A 20232-nucleotide genomic window follows, 5' to 3' on the forward strand; every position below is an offset into this window, starting at 1 on the left:
TTTTTGTATTTTTAGTAGAGACAAAGTTTTGCTATGAGCTGGTCTCGAGCTCCTGACGTCACGATCCAACTGCCTCAGCCTCCCAAAGTGCTGGGATTACAGGCGTGAGCCACTGTGCCCAGCCCCCTGCCTTTTTTTTTTTTAAATCAAGTATTCATACCTCGAAGTGGCCTATGGAACATAGATTAGAAAATACCAAGCAGGACAAAATGGAAATGCGGGGCCCCCTGCTCCTAAGTTGTGAAGACTTTCAAGATGGAAACGCCAGAACATTAAACCAAGCACGAGGCACCCTTGAGGGCACGGGTCCTTTGGCACCTGCACACAGGGCATGTCCTGGTAGCCACTCCAGTACTGAGTTACAGGCCCTGGACATGCTTTACTCAGCCTCACCTTCAAAACCACCTTTGAGGGGCAGGATGGCTATGACAATAAACTGCAAACACTGAAGCGCACGGGCACATAATCCCTCTCTATTTGTGGTGTAACAAATCTTATTTGAGATAACTGGGTCAATGTCTAGGGCTTACAGGGCGGGGAAGGGGGGAGGAAGGGGGACTGAGACTCTCCTGTTTCTATATGCTATGATGGGATTTGACCTGCAATTGAACCTTTCCTCAAACACAAGGCACAAACCTGCCCCAGCCCATCATCCTCCCACACAGGCACTGTGAATGTATAAAGAAAGGCGATGCTAAGAAACGCGCTGCAGGGGAGGCTGGCACATTCTGCTCCTTAGCTAACCGCACAGGCCCACGGGTCCACACACATCAGACCATGGCTCTCTGTGGTCTATCTTTGCCATTACTTTAACCAGGCTGTTTCTCATGCGCTCATGGAGGGTGACTGAAGATGCCACCCCGAGGTGCACCCTCAGCCTCGCTGGACACTTACGGCTCGCATTCTCCAGCCGGACCAGGCAGTTGAGGAAGTCATCGAAGTCCAGCTGGAGCTCCTCATCTGCATACCTGAGCACAATCAGCTGCAGGAGGTGGCTGCTCAGCTGAAAGCCTGTGGGGACGAAGGAGGAGACCCAGGACTCGCTGTATCCGAGCCCCGAGGTGAGTCTGCACCTTTGAGGGAGCTCCCAGGCAGCTGAGGAGAGGGCTCAGAAGAGGAAGCCACTGTTTCACTCCTCAAAGCTGGGGTCCCCAGACCCAGTGGGACTGCTGCCCTTGGTGTGAATGCAGCGTGAGAGTGTGAATCTGTGGTGCAGGGGCGAGTGTGCGGGGGACTCTCAGGCGTGCTTTCTGTGTTTAATGGCTTCTGAGTTTAGCGAGTCTGTGATCTTAATTTTGATGCTAACATCACCCATAGGGTCTCGCTGACTTTACAGGAAGCTTCGTTTGGGGGAACTTAACACTGGGTGGTGTCTGAGCCCCAAGTTCATTCCTACACCAGCCTCCCCTCGCGTTCTATGTCTCAGGTCACTTCCAGCTGTGGCCCTAGAAAGTTTCTTGGAGGGGATGCTGCTGTCCACGGAGAATGATACTCTGCCAGGGCCCATTCCTACGCATCCACGATGGGGGAAGAATGACAGGCTATAGCCAGGAGGCTTGGATCTGAGCCCTGGCACTGCTCCAGCCGTGGCATATGGGTTCAGTTCTCTGGGCTTTGGTTTCCTCATTGTCAAATGAGGAGTTTAGACAAAGTGAACTTCCTTCTGGATTTGATATTTAGATTTTTTTTTTGAGATGGAGTTTCACTCTTGTTGCCCAGGCTGGAGTGCAGTGGTGCAATCTCGGCTCAGTGCAACTTCTGCCTTCTGATTTCAAGTGATTCTCCTGCTGCAGCCTCCTGAGTAGCTGGGACTACAGGCGCCTGCAACCACAACTGGTTAATTTTTGTATTTTTAGTAGAGGCGGGGTTTCATCATGTTGGCCAGGCTGATCTCAAACTCCTGACCTCATGATCCACCCACCTAGGCCTCCCAAAGTGCTAGCATTACAGGTGTGAGCCACCACACCTGGCCAGTGCTTTGATTTCTAATTAGTGCCCGTAGAAGTGATTTCTTTCCGCCTTTCATTTTTGTCTACATGTTCACTTTCTAGGAGGTGTTCACAGGATTGTTCAGAAATCCACCCAGGGTCTTTCTGCTTCTTCCTAATTCCAGCAGAGGAGCAGGCAGGTCAGACGCAGAGCACAGAGTCTCCGGAGCCTGCACGGCAGTGCTGGCTGCCAGCCTTGGCCAGAATCCTGATGTTTGGGGCTAGAGGAGAGGGATGAGGGGCGATTCCCCCCACACCACGTCAGGGTAGGAAAGACACAGCCATGCCCCTCCTCTCTGAGTGCTCCCTTTGTCCCCTGCTCAGTTCCTCCTCCTACCATGGAAACAGAGTCATCATCCCCTAAGAAAATCAGGCGCCCCTTCTCAGCCTGGCACTTTGCTCATTTATAAATCATCTGATTTTCTTCTCCCTCACATAGGACCCGAGATGGTCCTGGCTGTGTATACTTCATCCTTTTATCAGGCCTGAGCCTGGACATGTTTCCAGATTTTGCTTTTCCTGGGAGGGAACCACTTTAAAAGGTTCAGGAGGCCCCTATCTGTGAGGTGTGCTTGGTGAGAAGCGCAGGCAGCCCGGCGGGCGGGAGGTCTGCAGAGCGCTCGTGGAAACTACGGTTGTGTGTGCAGGACATGGGACCACAGAGAGGCCGACAGCCATCCAGCACCGGACAAGAGTGGGAAATGCCACCTGGAGCCCAGCCTTTGGGTAAGGGAGCAGGGTATAAACTATGACGCAGTCATCCATTTTGGATTCAGAGTCTGATGCTGATAAAACCCGGGACAGGGCCACAGGTGGCAGAGGGACGTGCGGCCCCCAAACCATGGGTGCTGCATGCTCTGTCTCATCCACGATAACAACCATCTGAGAGCAGAAATGAGAAGTTTGGAGTCACTGCAGCTTGCCACCAAAGAGCCATGTGTTAAGTACTGGGCCAGAAAACATGGTCAGAGGCTATGAGGCCTCCAGAGGGCAGGCCAAGTTCATTTTTAGCAGATACATTTAAAAAGTTTCTACCAATGTTCACAGTGGTTTAAAATGAGGGCCCTGGTGTCAGGAAGTGAGTCCTGGGTCTGAACCCTGGTGCCACCACTCCAAGGGCCGTGACCTTAAGAATCACCCACTGGGCTCAGAGGCCCACCTCCTGGGCAGCAGAGAGAAGACCTGCCATCTGCTCAGGTTGCCCACAGGCAGTACCTGGCATGCAGTCAGCCACCTGTACTCCAGTCTTTTCTTTACCTGCAGCTTTCAGTGCAGTCCGCAGTTCATAGGTAGACATGGTGCCGGACTTGTCAGCATCAAACCGAAGGAAAAGGTTCTAAAGGGTGGAGAGCAGAAGCATTGAGAAGGAGCGTGCCTGAAAGGCATCGCTGATGGCAGTAAATGGGTGACAGCCAGCCTGGGGGAGCTACCCTCTAGGGGCCGCAGAGGCCACAGTTGGACTGGGCCTTCCAAAAGAAGTCGGTCTCCCTTTTGTCTTCCTTTTCGTCTTGGGTGGAAGCACGGTGGTACTCCCGTAAGCATCGGAATAGCATGATGCTGTTTTCCCTTCTCCCCTGTCCGAATACAATTCCTCTAGCCTATAGCCTGCAGCCTGCTGCACCATTTTAAATCCCCTCTTCTCTAGGCTCACTGGGTCCCCCAGAGGCCAAGCCCTGCTCCAGGTTACATACAATCCACTGCTTCAGCTTGTCCCAGAACACTTTGAATTCATCAAACTCCAGCTTCCCATTGCCGCTGGTCTGTGCCATGTGGGTTAAGGGAGACATGAGCAGTGTTTCAACCTGAGGCTCCTCGTGGGACCTCAGCTCTGGGACTGCAGAGGGGGAGGGCCGATGGGCTGGCCTGGGTGCACAGGTTTGGGGCCCTGGGGAAGTGGTTTTCATGATTAAACCACAAATCTCTGAAGAGGGGAAACGGCAGAAGTGGAATGGGGGTGGTCCCGGAAAGTTCACAAAAACAGAACTCTGTTCCCTTGGATGGGATCCCAAAGTGGCAAGAAGACCCCCAAGTCCCTTCAAAAGCTCCCCAGCCCCACCACTGGGCAGTCTTGTGCATCTTGATTCTGATCCAATTTCAGCATGGGGGTCCCCCAGCTTTGGGTTATTTTCTGTGAAGAAGACTATTCTGCTGGCTAAGGATGTCATGTTCTTGGAGAGTCTGCACTATTGAAGATTACTCTACTGTGCTTAAAGCCCAGGATCCATGTCTATTTCTGCTCAAATATTTGGAAGGATACGTCCATCAGGGAAATGATGTTTTTACAGGAGATCAGGCTTAGCTTCTTGAATTTGATGTCCTTTTCTGAAATTGCACATGAAAGCTGAATTCAGTTGACCCGATAAGATAAACCTATGTACCCATCTGCTGAAAGCCGAATAATGTGGCTAAATCCAGGGCTGTTGGGGGCTGTGATGTGGCTACTCTCTTATGATGCTGGTAGGAGTAGAAGTTAACATGACCTTTCAGAAGGAAAATTGGCTAAATGTGAAAAAAGCAATAAAAGTGGGAATACGCCTTCATCCATTTATTCTAGTTCTAAGAACCCCGAGCAAAGAATTACATATGAAGATTTTTGTCATCACATTATTTATAGTGGCAAAAATTTGGAAGTGAAATAATGACCAATAGAAAGGCATGGTCAATACCTTAGGCTATGTCTATATAATGAAGTATTATAGACCCTTAGGAATCATGTTTTTGTAGCATATTTAATGGCAGGATTTAAATTTGTTGGAGAAATTTGTACTCCTATACTGCTGCTGGTGAAAATGTGAAATAGTCACTTTAGAAAACAGTTGGATAGTTTTTAAAAACATTAAACATAGAGTTAAGCAATCCTCTTAACTAAACATATAATTAAGAGGATGGTTATGCCACCATGTAACCATAGACTGTTGCATTGTGATGGAACCATCCTCATAACTATATACCCAGGAGAAGTGAAAACACATGCCCACCCAAAAAACTTGTATAGGAGTGTTTACAGTTGCATTATTCATAATGACCAAAAACCGGTAACAACCCACGTGGCCACCAATAGATGAATGAATAAACAGAACGGGGCCCATCCATACGATGGAATGTCTGGCTGTAAGAAGGAATGAGACACTGATACATGCTACAGCACGGATGGACCTGGAAAACATCACGCCATGTGAAAAAAGCCAGTCAGAAAGGACCACATATTGTATGATTCCTTTTTTTCCCCCTGAAATGGAGTATTGCTCTGTTGCCCAGCCTGGAGTGCAATGGTGTGATCTTGGTTCACTGCAACCTCCACCTCCCAGGTTTAAGCAATTCTCCTGCCACAGCCTCCTGAGCAGCTGGGATTACAGGTGCCCACAACTACACCTGGCTGATTTTGTGTGTGTGTGTGTGTATTTTTAGTAGAGATGGTGTTTCACCATGTTGACCAGGCTGGTCTTGAACTCCTGACCTAGGTGATCCGCCTGTCTCGGCCTCCCAAAGTGCTGGGATTACAGGCGTGAGCCACCGCACCCGGCCTATGATTCCTTTTATATAAAATATTCAGAATATGTAAATAGAATCTATAGAGAAAGAAAGTAGATGAGTGGTTGCCTGGGGCTGGGGGAAATGGGTACAGGGTTAACACTGTTAATGGGTAAAGGGTTTCTTGTTGGAGTGATGAAACATTCTAACATTATATGTCTACGCATATGACACACATGTATATACATGCAGATACACATATGTTAAGAGTGGTTATTTATGGTGGTGAGATCATTTGTGACTATCTTTGTCATTAGGCTTTTCTGCATTTTTAAGAATTTTCTACTATAAACCTGCATCGTTTTTGGAATCAGGAAAACAAACAATGAAAGCTATTTTTAAAGTCTACCTACAAATCAGCCCTGGGAAGCAGATCTGCGGCTCGGAGGAGCAGGGAGGGGACCCAGGCAGTGTGGTCGCTTGTCCCTCCATAGGCGCCCCAGGACCCCGATGGGGTCGGCACTTACTCTTTTGCAGCACAGCATTTAAAACATACTCAAGTTCCTCTGCTGTCACCTCCATGTCCTGTTGGAGTGGAGACAATTGTTTGTTATAGCCCTTGGCACCTTCTTTTATAGTTTTTTTTTGTTTTAAATCAGTTCTGAGCTTGATTTGGCTCCAGTGACAGACCAGCCTTCAGGACCCTGCTGTGGGCAGATGTACCTATCTCCTGTGTAGCTGCAGCTATGTGTCTCATATGTCACATGTTTTAGGGACATGCCAGCCCAACTAGGAGAGAGCCTAACTTGAGAGACATCCCAATCCAGGAAAGCGCATGGAAAGCTGGGCAGGGCAAGGCAGTGGTTTCCCAGCTTCCCTGAGGGTCAGAACCACTCCTGGAATTGTCCTAAGCTCCTCAGATGATTCCTATGTTGGAGGCAGTTTGGGAAAACCAGACTGAGTCTTCCTCTGCACAGTAGAACCACCTGCAGAGCTTTAAAATAGTCCCGCATCTGGGGCTTACCCCAGGGAATCTTGAAATCAGAGGACCTGAGAATATGGTCCTATTTTTAAGACCTAGGAGTTGATTTAGAATTAAGAATAAGGGTGAATTTCAGAATCATGGATCGAAGGCGCTCCAGGAAATCTCAGCAGCCCCCACCCCAGAAGCTGGTTAGAAATGGAGAGTCTCAGACCTTGCCCTGAGACTCAGGCTTTTTTTTTGTTTGTTTGTTTGATACAGGGTCTTGCTCTGTCATCCAGATTGGAGTATAGTGGTGTGACCACAGCTGACTGCAGCCTCAATTTCCCATGCTCAAGCAATCCTCCTACCTCAGCCTCCCAAGTAGCTGGGACTATAGGCATGCACCACCATGCTGGGCTGATTATTTTTGCAGAGATGGGCTCTCCCTATGTTGCCCAGGATGCTCTTGACCTATTGATGAGGAATCTGTGTTTTTTTCCCAGGATGCCCAGGTGACTTTATGCACATGTGTGTTTGAGTAGCACTGACATAGACCTCATTTTGGTCAGGGTTTTGCGCTAGCCGTGTGTTATGCTGTGGAGTGCTTCTAACACATGTCCGTCCTGAAGCCTCTGGGCCTGGGGAATGGGGGTTTGGGATGTTTGGTGTTGGTAAGAAAGCACTGCCCCAGCCAGGCCCCCACTGAAACAGGAGGAAAGAGAAATGGAGCCATGTGCCCAAGTCATCCAACTACTTGGAAGAAAAGCAGGACATGAGTCAAGGAGGGCTGAACTCTAGAGGTACTTTTTTGGTTGTTAATAAAGGTCGACTGAAACTCCTGCAACATTCACCGCTTCCCTTCCAAACTCTGGATCTCCATCTGACAACTTCTGCCCACCCACATGAACCTCTTTAACTCCTCTGAGCCTGTCTTGCTGGGTCTGACCCAGCATGCTCCAGATAGCGCCTGGAGCAGGGAGGTCACCACTGCCTTCCCCCCTCACCATGCTCTGTCCCGCCCAGGGCTGCGCTCAGCCACCTTCCTGCTGTGCTTTAAGCAGTCACATGAGCCCCCCTTTTCTCCATCCGATCCTGTGGTCCCCTAATCTCCCTGCCTTGCCTGTTTATTGCAGTGCCTAATATACTACCATCAGACAGCCCCTAGGTTTAGATATCACCCCTCCAGGTGACCCCTTTCATAATTCAGGAACCCCAGTTTGGGGAAACACATGAAGCTAATAGAGTCATTAGCACCTTGACATGAATTAGTTCATCAGCTCATTGTATTTATGGCTCCAAGAGAGCACCTCTGGGGCAGTTTCTAGAAAGACTTCCCTCCCCTGACCCCAGCAGGTGGAGGAAGAGCCTGGATCTGTGTGAGGCTCCATCCAGTGTCCCCAAAAAGGAAGCTGAGCAGTGGAAAGAGCTAGGATAGGGTGGGGGACAGGAATTTGCAATTGAATAGGGACCTCCTTGAACATGATCCCCTTTACTACAGCAGACAGAGTATTCTAATGGCAGTGATTTTCAGGCAGAGTTCAAAGGAGCCACCTCTTCAAGGCTTGCTCTAGCCTCCCAAAGAAAGCACCTGGGGCCAGGTGTGGTAGCTCATGACTGTAATCCCAGCACTTTGGGAGGCTGAGGCCAGAGGATTGCTTGAGCCTAGGAGTTTGAGACCAGCCTGGGCGACATAGCAACACTCTTTATTATTTATTTTTTTAATTAGCTAAGCATGATGGCATGTGCCTATAGTCCCGGCTACTCAGGAAGCTGAGGTGATAGGATCTCTTGAGCCCATGAGTTTGAGGCTGCAGTGAGCTAGGCTTATACCACTGCACTCCAGCCAGGGTAAAAGAGTGAGACTCTGTCTAAAGCAAAACAGAACTAAAAAACAAAGTGTCTGGGCCCATTCCGAGCTTCTTTGGGTTCACTGGCCCCATCCACAGCCGCAGACTGTGTAAGTAAGAGATGTTGTAAACAGGGTGGTCTTTGGGCCTTGAATGATCAGTGCTGGTCTTACTTTGCAACAAGCTCCATCATGCCTCAGGATGACGTTGCTGACCAACCCCACGACTGCAACCCTTTGCTAGGAAGCCAGGTCCAGGCCCTCAGCCTGGTGGGGAGATGGAAGTGGGGCGTGTCCTACCTCACCAGCGACTTGTTCAAACAGAGCTCGAAACCGCTGCTCCTCCTCTGTCTCCTGGTCAGGTGGAGTTGGCTTTGGAGGCTAAAAAACAGCCAAAGAAACTTGCACAAAATGATCCACAAAAACGAAACATGACAAAAATAGCAGGAAAGAAGCCAGGACCCTCTGTGCCCAGCCCCATGTCACACTTCTGAGTCGGTGTGCACAAACTGCGTCCTGTAGCGTGAGGAACATTTTCTCATGAAGGCTGTTTTAGAAGGTGAGACTAGAAGGACTTTATTAGCTGGACCTGTGGAGTCCTTCTGCCTTACAGACGAGGAGGCCAAAGGACCTTGACCCGTGCCTAAGTTAGGTCTTGGCCATTGGATTTTCATGCTTCCTGCCCTTCCTCTGGCTTACTTCTTACCACCCTGGACTGGAATGACTTACTTCATCATCTGTTTTGATAGCTGGTAAAATCGTTGAAGGCAAGAGTCTGTTTCTCCCACTAAGCTCTGGGCTTGGTATATAGAAAGAGCTCAGTAAATGTTTTGGGTGATATTTGGTTTCTTTGGTTTTTTAGCACCATTAATAAGCTGTGCCCCAGCATGGAACAGCAAATTCCCTCCTAAAAGCAGATCTCTGCTGTCCCTGGACGTGTCAGACTATTTCCAGCTATAGTATCTCAGGGCCTCTTGAGAGTCCTCCAGCCCTTGGACGAGGATAAAGCCACCCCCATGTCACCCCTTCCACACCACATAACATAGGGGAGATGTAATGTGTTCCCCTGAGTCCACAGTAAAAAACATCTCCCTGCCTCTCTGGTTTTCTTTTCATTGATTAGATTTCTTAAAATACAATTAAAAGATAGTCTACCCCCTTCAGAAGCGGCAGCCTTCTCTCAGGTGGAGTTGGTAGTGTGAAAGTTATTGAGTCAAAATGAAGTCACTAATGTTAAGAAAACCCTGACAAATAGAGCTCGGGAAGGCCAGAAGGTTCTCATGCTTATTTGCCTGATAACAAAAATATCACAAAAGGCTGCAAAAACCACAACCTTTCACAGAGGCCCTCGCAACCATACACAAAAATACTTCTACCTCTGCCTAGCAACTGCCTGTCCAACATCAGACTGGCTTCACTTTTGTTATTGATCTTTGTAGCCAAGGATAATTACTTCAAAACAATTATGTAATCCTTCTCATTTTTTCTTTAAAAACCTTTGTCCTCCTTTACCTCCCCAAATATGTGCATAGTTTACTATGGCATGCACCTTCCCATTGCAGTGCTTTATCCCTAAATAAATAGCTTTTCTTTTAGAGAGTGTCTCTGTGTTTGTTATTTCAGTTGACAGTAGCACAGAGGAAGATGACATCGAACAGAACTTTATACCAAGCACCCACCTCACTCCCATGCCAGGTCCTTGTGGACTAGAAGAGCACAGACTAGAACACACACATCTTGGTATCCAGGAGGTTAGAATCATAGATGCTTACTTGATTGCATGTAACCATCCCTGAACTGCAGAGTTTTACATGATGCTATGATTAGAAGGAAGGTTTCCAGAACCATCACCTGAATCCCATACTCCATAGCAACATCAGAAGACTCACCTCAGGAAGGTCAATGTCTACATTTCCATCCATATCCCTGTAGGGGCAGAAAAACACACTGCCTCAATTGTGGATTAACTTCCCATTGGGATCTGCAGAGCTGAAGAGCCCAGAGCCTGGGAAGGTTCTGTCCCTTTGAATCCCTTATTGTTCAGTGCTGTTTACATTTCACAGAGTTTGCAGACCCCATGCATTGACACCCCCACCCTTAGTCACTCAGACCTTGCTCAGAATGTAAATAAGAAGGACAGCCATTGTGTTAGACCATTCTTGCATGGCTATAGAGAAATAACAGAGACTAGGTAATTTATAAAGAAAAGAGATTTGATTGGCTCATGGTTCTACAGGCTTTACAGGAGCACAGTGCTGGCATCCGTTCTGCTTCTAAGGAGGCCTCAGGAAACTTACAATTATTGCAGAAGGTGAAGGGGGAGCAGGCAAGTCACATGGAAAAAGCAGGAGCAGGGTGGTGTGGGGGAGTTGCCAAATACCCTTAAACAACCAGATCTCGTGCAAACTCACTATCGTGAAGACAGCACCAAGCCATGAGAGATCTGCCCCCATGACCCAAACACCTCCCATCAAGCCCCACCCCTAACACTGGGGATTACAATTTAACATCAGATTTGGTGGGGACACATATTCAAACTCTATCATTCTGCTATGGGCCCTCAAATCTCATGTCCTTCTCACACTGCAAAATATAATTATGCCTTCCCAATAACCCCCAAAGTCTTAAGTCATTCCAGCATTAACTCAAAAGTCCAAAGTCCAAAGTCTCACCTGAGATAAGGCAAGTCCCATCACCTATGAGCCTGTCAAATCAAAATCAAGTTGCAAGATATACAAATTCCATTTTATACTTCCAAAATACAATGGGAGTATAGGCATTGGGTAAACATTCCCATTCCAAAAGGCCAAAAGAAAGGGGGTACAGGCCCCATGCAAGTTTGAAACCCAGCAGGGCAGTCATTAAATCTTAAAGCTCCAAAATGATCTCCTTTGACTCCATGTCCTACATCCAGGGAACACTGGTACAAAGGGTGGGATCCCAAGGCCTTGGGAAGCTCTGTCCCTGTGACTTTGGCTGCTGTCATGGGTTGTTGAGTGCCTGTGACTTTTCCAGGCTCAAGGTGCAAGCTGCCAGTGGATCCACCATTCTTGGGTCTGGAGGATGATGGTTGCCTTCCCGCAGTTCCGCTAGGCAGTACCCCAGTGGGGACTCTGTGCGAGACCTTGAACCTCACATTTCCCCATCTGCATAGTCCTAGTAGAAGTTCTCTGTGAGGGCTCTGTCCCTGCAGCAGGCTTTTGCCTGGGCATGCAGGCTTTTCCATACATCCTCTGAAATCTAGGTGGAGGCTGCCAAGCCTCATTCAGTCTTGCACTCTGTGTGCCTGCAGGCTTAACACCATATGGAAGCTGTCAAGGCTTATGGCTTGCACTCTTGCACCCTCTGAAGCAGTAGCCCAAACTGTATCTGGTGCCTTTGAGCAGAGACTGGAGCTGGAGCAGCTGGGATGCAGGTAACAGTGTCCTGAGGCTGCATAGAGCAGTGGGGCCCTAGGCCTGGCCCATGAAGCCATTTTTTTCCTCTTAGGCCTCTTGGCCTGTGATGGGAGGAGGTGCTGCTGCAAAGGTCTCTAAAATGCCTTTGAGGCCTTTTCCCCATTGTCTTGGTTATAGCACTTGGCTCTTTTTAGTTATGTAAATATCTCTAGCAAGTGGTTGCTCCATAGCCTGCTTGAATTCCTCTCTCGAAAAAGCTTTTTCTTTCTCTGCTATATAGCCAGGCTGCAAATTTTCCAAATTTTTATGCCCTGCTTCCCTTTCAAATGTATATATTCCAGCTTTAAGTCATATCTTTGCTCCCATATCTGAGTATAGGTTGTTAGAAGCAGCCAGGTCACATCCTGAATGCTTTGCTGCTTAGAAATTTCTTCTTCCAGATACCCTAAATCATCACTATGACGTTCAAACTTCCACATATCCCTAGGGCATGGACACAATTCAGCCAAGTTCTTTGCTAGGGCATAACACACATAACCTTTGCTTCAGTTCCCAATGAGTTCCTCCTTTCCATCTGAGACCTCGGCAGCCTGAACTTCACTGTTCATATCACTGTCAACAGTTAGGCCATAACTATTTAACCAGCCTCTAAGAAGTTATAAACTTTTCCTCATCTTCCTGTCTTCTTCTGAGGCCTTCAAACTCTTCCAACCTCTGCCTGTTATCTAGTTCCAAAGTCACTTCCACATTTTCAGTTATCTTTATAACAATGCCCCACTCTTCTGTACCAATTTTCTGTATTAGGCTGTTCTTGTACTGCTATAAAGAAATACCTAAGACTAATTTACAAAGAAAAGAGGTTCAATTGGCTTTACAAAGAAGCATGGTGTATTCCCTAGAAGTTAACTTAACTCCTTGACTTCTAGGGAGACCTAGGAAACTACAATCATGGCAGAAGGGGGAAGAGTCATGTCACATGGCAAAAGCAGGAGCAGGGGTGGGGCAGGTGCCACATACTATTAACCACATCTCACAAGAATTCAGTCAGTATCACGAGGATAGCACCAAGCCATGAGGGATCCACACCCATGACCCAAACATCTCCCACCAGGCTCCACCTCCAACATTGGGGATTACAATTCAACTTCAGATTTGATGGGGACACATATTCAAACTAAATCAGCCATCACCAAGAACTTGTGAATTCTGGATTTATGAAACTAAAAGAAGTTAGGCCAGCAGTCACTCCTTATTTCTTTAATGTACTTTAACAAGGGCAACTGATAAAGTGTTTTGTAGAATAGCAGCACCTCCAAAGACGCATAAACAGTGCAGTTGCATTACACATTCACTCTCCATGAACTTTGCATCTTCAAAGGAGTTACATATCTGTTGGAGACCATTCAGCCTATTGAGTGGTAGGCACTGGGGAGGGGGTGCATTTTAAAAGATTACAAAGTTGAATCAGAACCAAAAAAACCACCTTTTTTTTAGACGGAGTCTCACTCTGTGGCACAGGCTGGAGTGCAATGGCATGATCTCGGCTCACTGCAACCTCTGCCTCCTGGGTTTTAAGTGATTCTCCTGCCTCAGCCTCCCGATTAGCTGGGATTACAGGCACGTGCCACCATGCCCAGCTAATTTTGTATTTTTAGTAGAGATAGGGTTTCTCTGTGTTGGCCAGGCTGGTCTCAAACTCCTGACTTCAGGTGATCCTCCTGCCTCGGCCTCCCAAAGTGCTGGGATTACAGGCATGAGCCACCGTGCCTGGCCTAAAGACCACCTTTTGAAGCTGCATCCCTAACTCCTGCCTCTCATCACAGATGTAAATTCCTGATTCCACTGGTGGGGTTGGGGAGGGATGGGTGTCTCTGTGCTTATGTTAGGGAAAAAGAGGAAAAATGATGCAATCATGTTTTTTTGCTATTCACATATTTAGGGGGACTTGTAATATTTGGATAGTAGTAATATTAAGAGGAGGAGCAGGCTTCAGCTTTTGATGATGCTAAAAACATTTGGAAGAATACAGTCTCATAGACTAAAACTTGAAGGGCTCTCAAAGAAAAACTGATACAAAGTCAAAGGGAATACAAATAAACATTAACATCAAATGGGGGTAGTCCTCCCTTTCCTCCTCATCCCCTGGGCATCCATAACATAACCCTTTCAGAACTTCTGTTTGTTTAATCAGGAGTCTGTCTGAGAGCTAGACCAATGCAAACACAGCTCAGTGTGAATTTTTGTTACCAAGCTACAGAGCTGATTCTTATACTCAATATCATAGCAGATTAAAGAATCTTGTTCAGAGCAAGACTGAGTATGGAGTTTTTTGCCATGTACAAGTCACCTTATGCATGTCAGTGACTCTGAGCTCACCCCACTAATGAGATAGAGAACAAGAGGCATGGCATTGGCATAACTTGGGTCTCTCTTGTTCTTGCCACCCATAAGAGATGTCAGTCTGCATGGATCTCATACAGGGTACTTTTGTGTGAACAGATACTAGGATATTCATCCCCATCTTGTACTAGTATCTGGGAGAAGGCTGGAGAAAAATTCTCCGGTAGAGTGTTTAAAAATTAAAGACTTTTCTGCATCTATTTAGCCAAGAGAAAGAACCATGCCTTTTGTAATCAGCTTGGGAAACCCCACTAGACTTCATAATTGAGAGTCTTTTCAATGCATGCCACCAATCTAATTCTCTCTCACTAAATGAAAGATGAAACTAGAGTGAGTCATGTATTCACAGCTGTCTCTCTTGTTAACTCTGTGCAGATTGATCTTTTGTTGGAGACTTATCTAGCTTAAATACAGAATTAGCAGATTTTAGCGTTCTCCTTAATCTTTAGAATATTGTCATCGGGAAAAGAAATGGATTCCTCTATCTTGAACCATTTTTCCCCCTGTGCCACAGAGCAACCAATGGTGAATGGGCAGTAATGGGAAACATTTTCCATAGAAGTAACTGATATAAAGTAATTTCGCTAAGACACTGTGAGGAAAATGTGGTGGAATATTGGGTATGTAAAATGAGAGGCAGATTTGCCAACATTTATTTAAATTGGAGCTGAAAGAACATGTCATTCTTGAAATTTGCAATAGACACCCCCTTCATCATGCCCAGAAATGTCTAGCATCCCTGCATGTGGCTCTTATCCAAGAAGTTTCTTGGTAATAGGGTCTGAAAAATGAAGGTCTCCACCCAAGAATGTCTTGTGAGCATGACTCTGGGACCAGTAGAAAACAGCAACTTTTCAATGGTTTGCTTGAGGGAGGGAGGAGCAGAGCTAGAAGGGATATGTGCCTTGCCTTGCAGATAAGCTAAGAAAGTGTCCTGCAGCCTGGCGTGGTGGCTAACTCCTGTAATCCCAGCACTTTGGGAGGCTGAGGCGGGTGGATCACCTAAGGTCAGGAGTTCGAGACCAGCCTGGCTAACATGGTGAAACCCCGTCTCTACTAAAAATACAAAAAAAATTAGCCGGGTGTGGTGGTGGGTGCCTGTAATCCTTGCTACTCGGGAGGATGAGCCAGGAGAATTGCTTGAACCTGGGAGGTGGAGGTTGCAGTGAGCTGAGATGGCGCCATTGCACTCCAGCCTGGGCAACAAGAGTGAAACTTCATTTCAAAAAAAAAAATTAATAATAAATAAAAGAAAAGAAAGAAACCATCCTGCCTTGTTTCTCAGGTACACATGGGAAAGGGAAGAATGGAGTCTTGGCTCCAGCAGTTCCCAGGTGACTTCTGTGTGAATAAACCACTAAAAGAAGTGGGATTCTGGAAGTTGTTCCTCTGACTCACCGGGTAATGGCTTTTTTCTCTGAAAAGATTCTCAGACAGAAATCAGCTTCCTGGTGGGGCTCAAAAGTGCTGGGAATCAGGATGTACTCCCCAGGGGGCAGCTTGAACCGGTCGGAGACTTCTCTCAGGTTGATGAACGTCTTGCTTCTGGCCCGAGAAGCGTGGTATCTGAAGAAGTCTTTGTTCAGGTGTTCGTCTTTGTCAGGGCACTGCAATGGGCAAGAAAGGGAGGGGTTTCCTAGGGAAGTTCCTCTCGGCTTTTCGGACACAATTCATGGACTCTTGGTTGAGTCTCAGGTGTGAGACCGAGGAGGAGCCGCGAATTTAGAACTCAGATGGAGAACTCTGAAACGCAGTGTGGTTCCCACCTACCTCATAAATGGCATAGCCGATTGTCAGCACATTGGCACCAAATCTCTTGAGTTTCCTTCTATCTTTCTGCATCAGGGCTACAAGGAAACTACACTCCTCCTGCCCCTCATCTTTCTCAGTCAGAGACAATTTTATTTGTGGATTGGTCCAAAAGGTATCTGTCATTTGGGAGAGGTAGATTATTTTCCCCTTTTAAAAAACAACCCACAAAGACCACACACACACACACACACACACACATACACACACACACGCACATACACCTATCTGCCCTCATTATATATCCTACCAAACATGAGAAAGTAATACCTTCTCTCCCGGTTCAATAAGTCCTCCTACCCTACTTTTGATAATCCCCAACGGGAATGCAAAGTATCCTCTCTTTCATTTCCACCTTCTCTTCAACCATTTCCTATGCAGTTTCTTAAGGACATTCTTCTGGGTCTAGTCTGCTAAAGCTTGTTCTATCAGTTTTTTTTTCCACTTAGTATTTCAAAGGAGAGTGCAGTGGACTTCTGGTTGTCCCCCTGGCATCTACTTGATGGTGGGCTGTTTGAGTAGGATTGACCTCGAGCACTGCTCCAGCATGAATTCTGATTGGTCTGTGCCAGTCCTTTTTGCCACCGAGGATTGGACAAAGCCAATCAATGCATAGCATTCACTGGACAATATTAGTTCAAGGAATTTCCAATTAGAGGGAAGTTGAGGGCTTTTTTTTGATACCCCCAGGAGCTCTTGCTGTTCGTGTGAATGAGGGCTCAGGAAGCCCTGGATACTGCTGCCACCCCTCCTGTGATTATAAAGAAAGCCAGACAGAGAAATACATCAACACAGAAAAGAGGGCAGAACAGTGAATTACAAGCAAATGGAACCAGGGCCCTGATAGAACTGTGCCTGAAGCCCACCCTACTTTTCCTCTGAGCTCTTCAATTATGTGAGATAACAAATCCTTTCTATTGCTAAACTGGCATGAGTCATGCTTTCCATTCCTTGTAATGGAAAATAACCTAAGTGGTAAAACAAAGGAGGTTTCCCCAAACAATTCTTATCCAACTAAATCTTTGCAGCCTTTTTTTCCCAGTCACTTTTGAAATCTTACTATGTTTCAGGCTTTCTCTGAGGACCCGGCCCTTATCCTTTGGTGTCCTGGGTTGGAAGGGACACTTGGGAGTGGCAGAGAGAGTGACAGGCAGCCTACCTACCCAGGAAATTGCGGCAGCCCCCAGCCGTGGAGCCGCGAACCCAGCTTCCCTGATGGACCGTCACCTCCCATTTGTGGATCGCGTCTTCCTCCAGGGCATCGGGAGTGAGGTTGCAGATCTCCACTTTATCAAAGTGGGCCTTGAAGTCCTTAAATGCCATCCTGCAGCAAAGTGGAGAGATACGATGCACAGGAGGGCGATGGTGAGGGCATCATCCATTCACTCATTCATTAAATCATTCACTTATTCATTAAATCATCTCGTTCCTGTCCGCAAGGAGTGGGGGACTGCAAAGTGTGGGGAGATGGAAAATTTTTAAAAAGTAAAATAAAGGTTAAAAAGGTAAAAACCAGGGTAAAAATATAGATTGATTGTAGATGTTAAGTGCTACAGAGAAAAACCAAATTGGGCTGAAGGATGGGAGTGTAGGGGTGAGATGCTATTTTAAACAGGGAGGTAAGGGAAGGCCTTACTGATGGGGCACATTCTGAGTGGAGACCTGAACTACCAGGTCCTGGGCAGGGCAGCTCTCTGGGGGTCTAGGCAGATGGACAGCAAGGCCCCGAGGCAGAGAGGTGCTTGAGGTGCTCACAGAACACCAGGAAGGCACGAGGTGTCTGTAAGGAATAAGATCAAGAGATCATAGTATGTCAAATAGGTATAGGGATTTTGGCTTTGACTCTGAGAAGATGGAGAGCCTTTGGAAGGCAGTAAACAGAGGAGTCACATGCTCCATGGCTGCTGTGTTGAGAACAGACTTTGGGGACACAGGTGGAAGCAGAGAGGCAGCTAGGAAGTTAGTGCCGGTGTCCAAGTGAGAGACAAGGGTGGCTTGGTCCAGGCTGATGGTATGGGAGGTGATGAACAGTGGCCAGATTTGAGACACATTCCAAAGGTAAATTTTATAGGATTTGCTAATGGACTGGATGTGGGGAAGGAGCGAATGAAAGGAATCAGGATGTTTGATTTGAGTGACTGGAAGGATGGAGATGGGGAAGGCTGTGGTGGGGCAGTTTGAGAGAGAAGCTCAGGAGGTCAGATTTGGGCACGTGAATCTGAGATGTCTATTATACATTCAAGGAGAGATGTTAAGTAGGCCATTGAATATGTGAATCTGGAATCCTGGGGAAAGGAGCTGAAGATAGAAACCTGAGAATTAGTGTAAAGATAGTTTTTAAAGTCAAGAGACCAGACGAGACGCCTAAAGAGTGGGAATAGACAGCCAGGAGGGGGACCATGGATGGGGTCCTGGAACACCTCAGTGCTAACAGGTTAGGGAGATGAGAGGGGGCCAGGACAGGATGTTGAGAAGGAGCTCAGGTAGGAGGAGGACCACCAGGGCGCGTGGTCCCCCGCAGTCCAGTACGTCAAGGACTCCTGATGGATCAAGATAATCCGATCGAGCAAAGTGAGAGTCGGTGGCGTCCCTGGCAAGATCAGGGTGAGTGGGGTGGTGGGGCACACTCATAGCTGAGTGGAGTCGAGAGAGTAAGGAAGAAGAGGAACTGGCGGGCTTGCTGTAGAGGACAGGAGAGAGCTGGGTTGGTCACTTGAGTGGGTCAAGAGAGGCTTTTTTTTTCTTTGCAGGTAGGAGAAATGGTAGTGTTGGAGTGCTAAGGGGAATGATTCAGAAGAAGGGGGGAATTCATACGTAAGGGGAGAGAAGAGAGTTGCAGGAGGTACATCCTAGAGCCGGTGAAGAATGGAAAGAGGCTACACAGGGCTTCAGAGTCAGGATTCCAGGAGGAAGGGCTCCACGCACAGAGTGCATGATTTAACACCACCCATCACCTTGGGCAGGCTCAGCCCAGGTGTCGGGGCTGCTCCTTCAAGAGGGGCAGGGCAATGGATCACTCACACGGACGCTCTTCTTTGTGGAGCCTCCTGCTGTGAATTTCCGAGTTTCCTCTGCCCGGCTTCTCCCACCGTCTGCACCAGACCTTCCTTCCACTAGCCTGACCTCAGGTAGCCTCTCAAACTCTGGTTTCTACCTCCTGCTCATATGCAGCAATTACTGTGATGGTACTAATTCCAGAACTCAGCTTTCTTCCTGCAGTTTTTGCTCCTCTCTTGTAACCCCCTAACTCAAAGTCCCCTGTACTTCAAAATTCAAAGTTTTTCTGTAATTTCTAATTTGACAGCTTGGGAATCTCTCAAGCACCCTGCATGTGTTCCACAAATCTGGGGAACCTAAACCCTCATGGTTCCCGAGGCAGAGATGGCTGGCAGTCATCAGCACAGGACCAAGACTGCACCCCACTCCTTCCATTTGGGAGTAGAATGTGAGCCGTGACGCATTTACTTCTGAGTCAAGATTTTTAGAAAGTGAGAGTGTCTTTTTCAATGTTTTATTTTATTCTTCTCTTCTGCTGGCTATGTGCAGATGATGACATGACCCTAGAAGATGGCAGAGCCACACAATAGAAGGCGTTTGGGTTCCTGAATCACTGTATGAACAGAGACACCCACAGAATATGAACATCCTCCCTGGACTGTCATAATGAGTGAGGAAAAAACTTTACTGTGTTTGAGCCTTTATATATTTGGGGTCTATTCACTACTGCAGCTAGTGTTACCTTGAGTCATTGGTGCCTTGAATTACAGAACTGCCACAACGAAATTCTAAAATATGTTAGCAGTTGAGCAAGAGGGAACATGGAACTGTTGGAGCTGGAAAATGGTTATCTATGTTATGCAGTGGCAAAACATTGGGTAAATCTGTTGCATGTTTTTATGGACTGAATGCTTGTGGTCTCCCCTAAATTCATATGTTGAATCCTAACCCTTGAAGTAGTAGTGTCAGGAGGTGGGGCCTTTGGGAGGTGACTAGGTTGTGAGGGTGGAGCCCTCATGGATGGGGTTAGTGCCATTATAAAAGAGGCCCCAGAGAGCTGCCTTGCCCTCTTTCTACCATGTGAGGACAGAGTGAGAAGGATCCATCTATAAATCAGAAACAGGGCCCTCCACAGACATAGGTACTGCCTGTGTCATCTTCTTGGACTTCCTGGTATCTAGAACTGTGAGAAATAAATTCCTGTTCTTTGTAAGCCACTCAGTCTATGGTATTTTTTTATAGCCACCCAAATAGACTAAGACAACTATAAAAATACAGAAGGCAGAACAAATCACTACTGAGGCTGTGTTCTATGGGAAAAGAATGAAAAAGGCTGGAATAGTCATGGTTTTGGGTTGT

The 20232-nt window shown here is 47.1% G+C and overlaps 1 protein-coding gene across 2 annotated transcripts in view; it reads right to left on the reverse strand.

The window, feature by feature from the left end:
* The window catches only part of CAPN9 (calpain 9), a 54369-nt gene that overhangs the window by 5788 nt on the left and 28349 nt on the right, over nt 1-20232 (reverse strand). For both annotated transcript variants that reach the window (XM_016940689.3, XM_016940679.3), the window contains 10 exons: nt 17040-17200; nt 15838-15995; nt 15466-15674; nt 10159-10195; nt 8570-8650; nt 5987-6044; nt 4246-4310; nt 3680-3748; nt 3246-3324; nt 895-1011 (listed from right to left, as the gene is read on the reverse strand). In XM_016940689.3, the coding sequence (XP_016796178.1) occupies nt 895-1011; nt 3246-3324; nt 3680-3748; nt 4246-4310; nt 5987-6044; nt 8570-8650; nt 10159-10195; nt 15466-15674; nt 15838-15995; nt 17040-17200 (1034 nt within the window). The remainder of the gene's footprint in view (nt 1-894; nt 1012-3245; nt 3325-3679; nt 3749-4245; nt 4311-5986; nt 6045-8569; nt 8651-10158; nt 10196-15465; nt 15675-15837; nt 15996-17039; nt 17201-20232) is intronic.

The sequence above is a fragment of the Pan troglodytes genome, chromosome 1 (assembly GCF_028858775.2).
Source record: "Pan troglodytes isolate AG18354 chromosome 1, NHGRI_mPanTro3-v2.0_pri, whole genome shotgun sequence".
NCBI lineage: Eukaryota > Metazoa > Chordata > Mammalia > Primates > Hominidae > Pan > Pan troglodytes.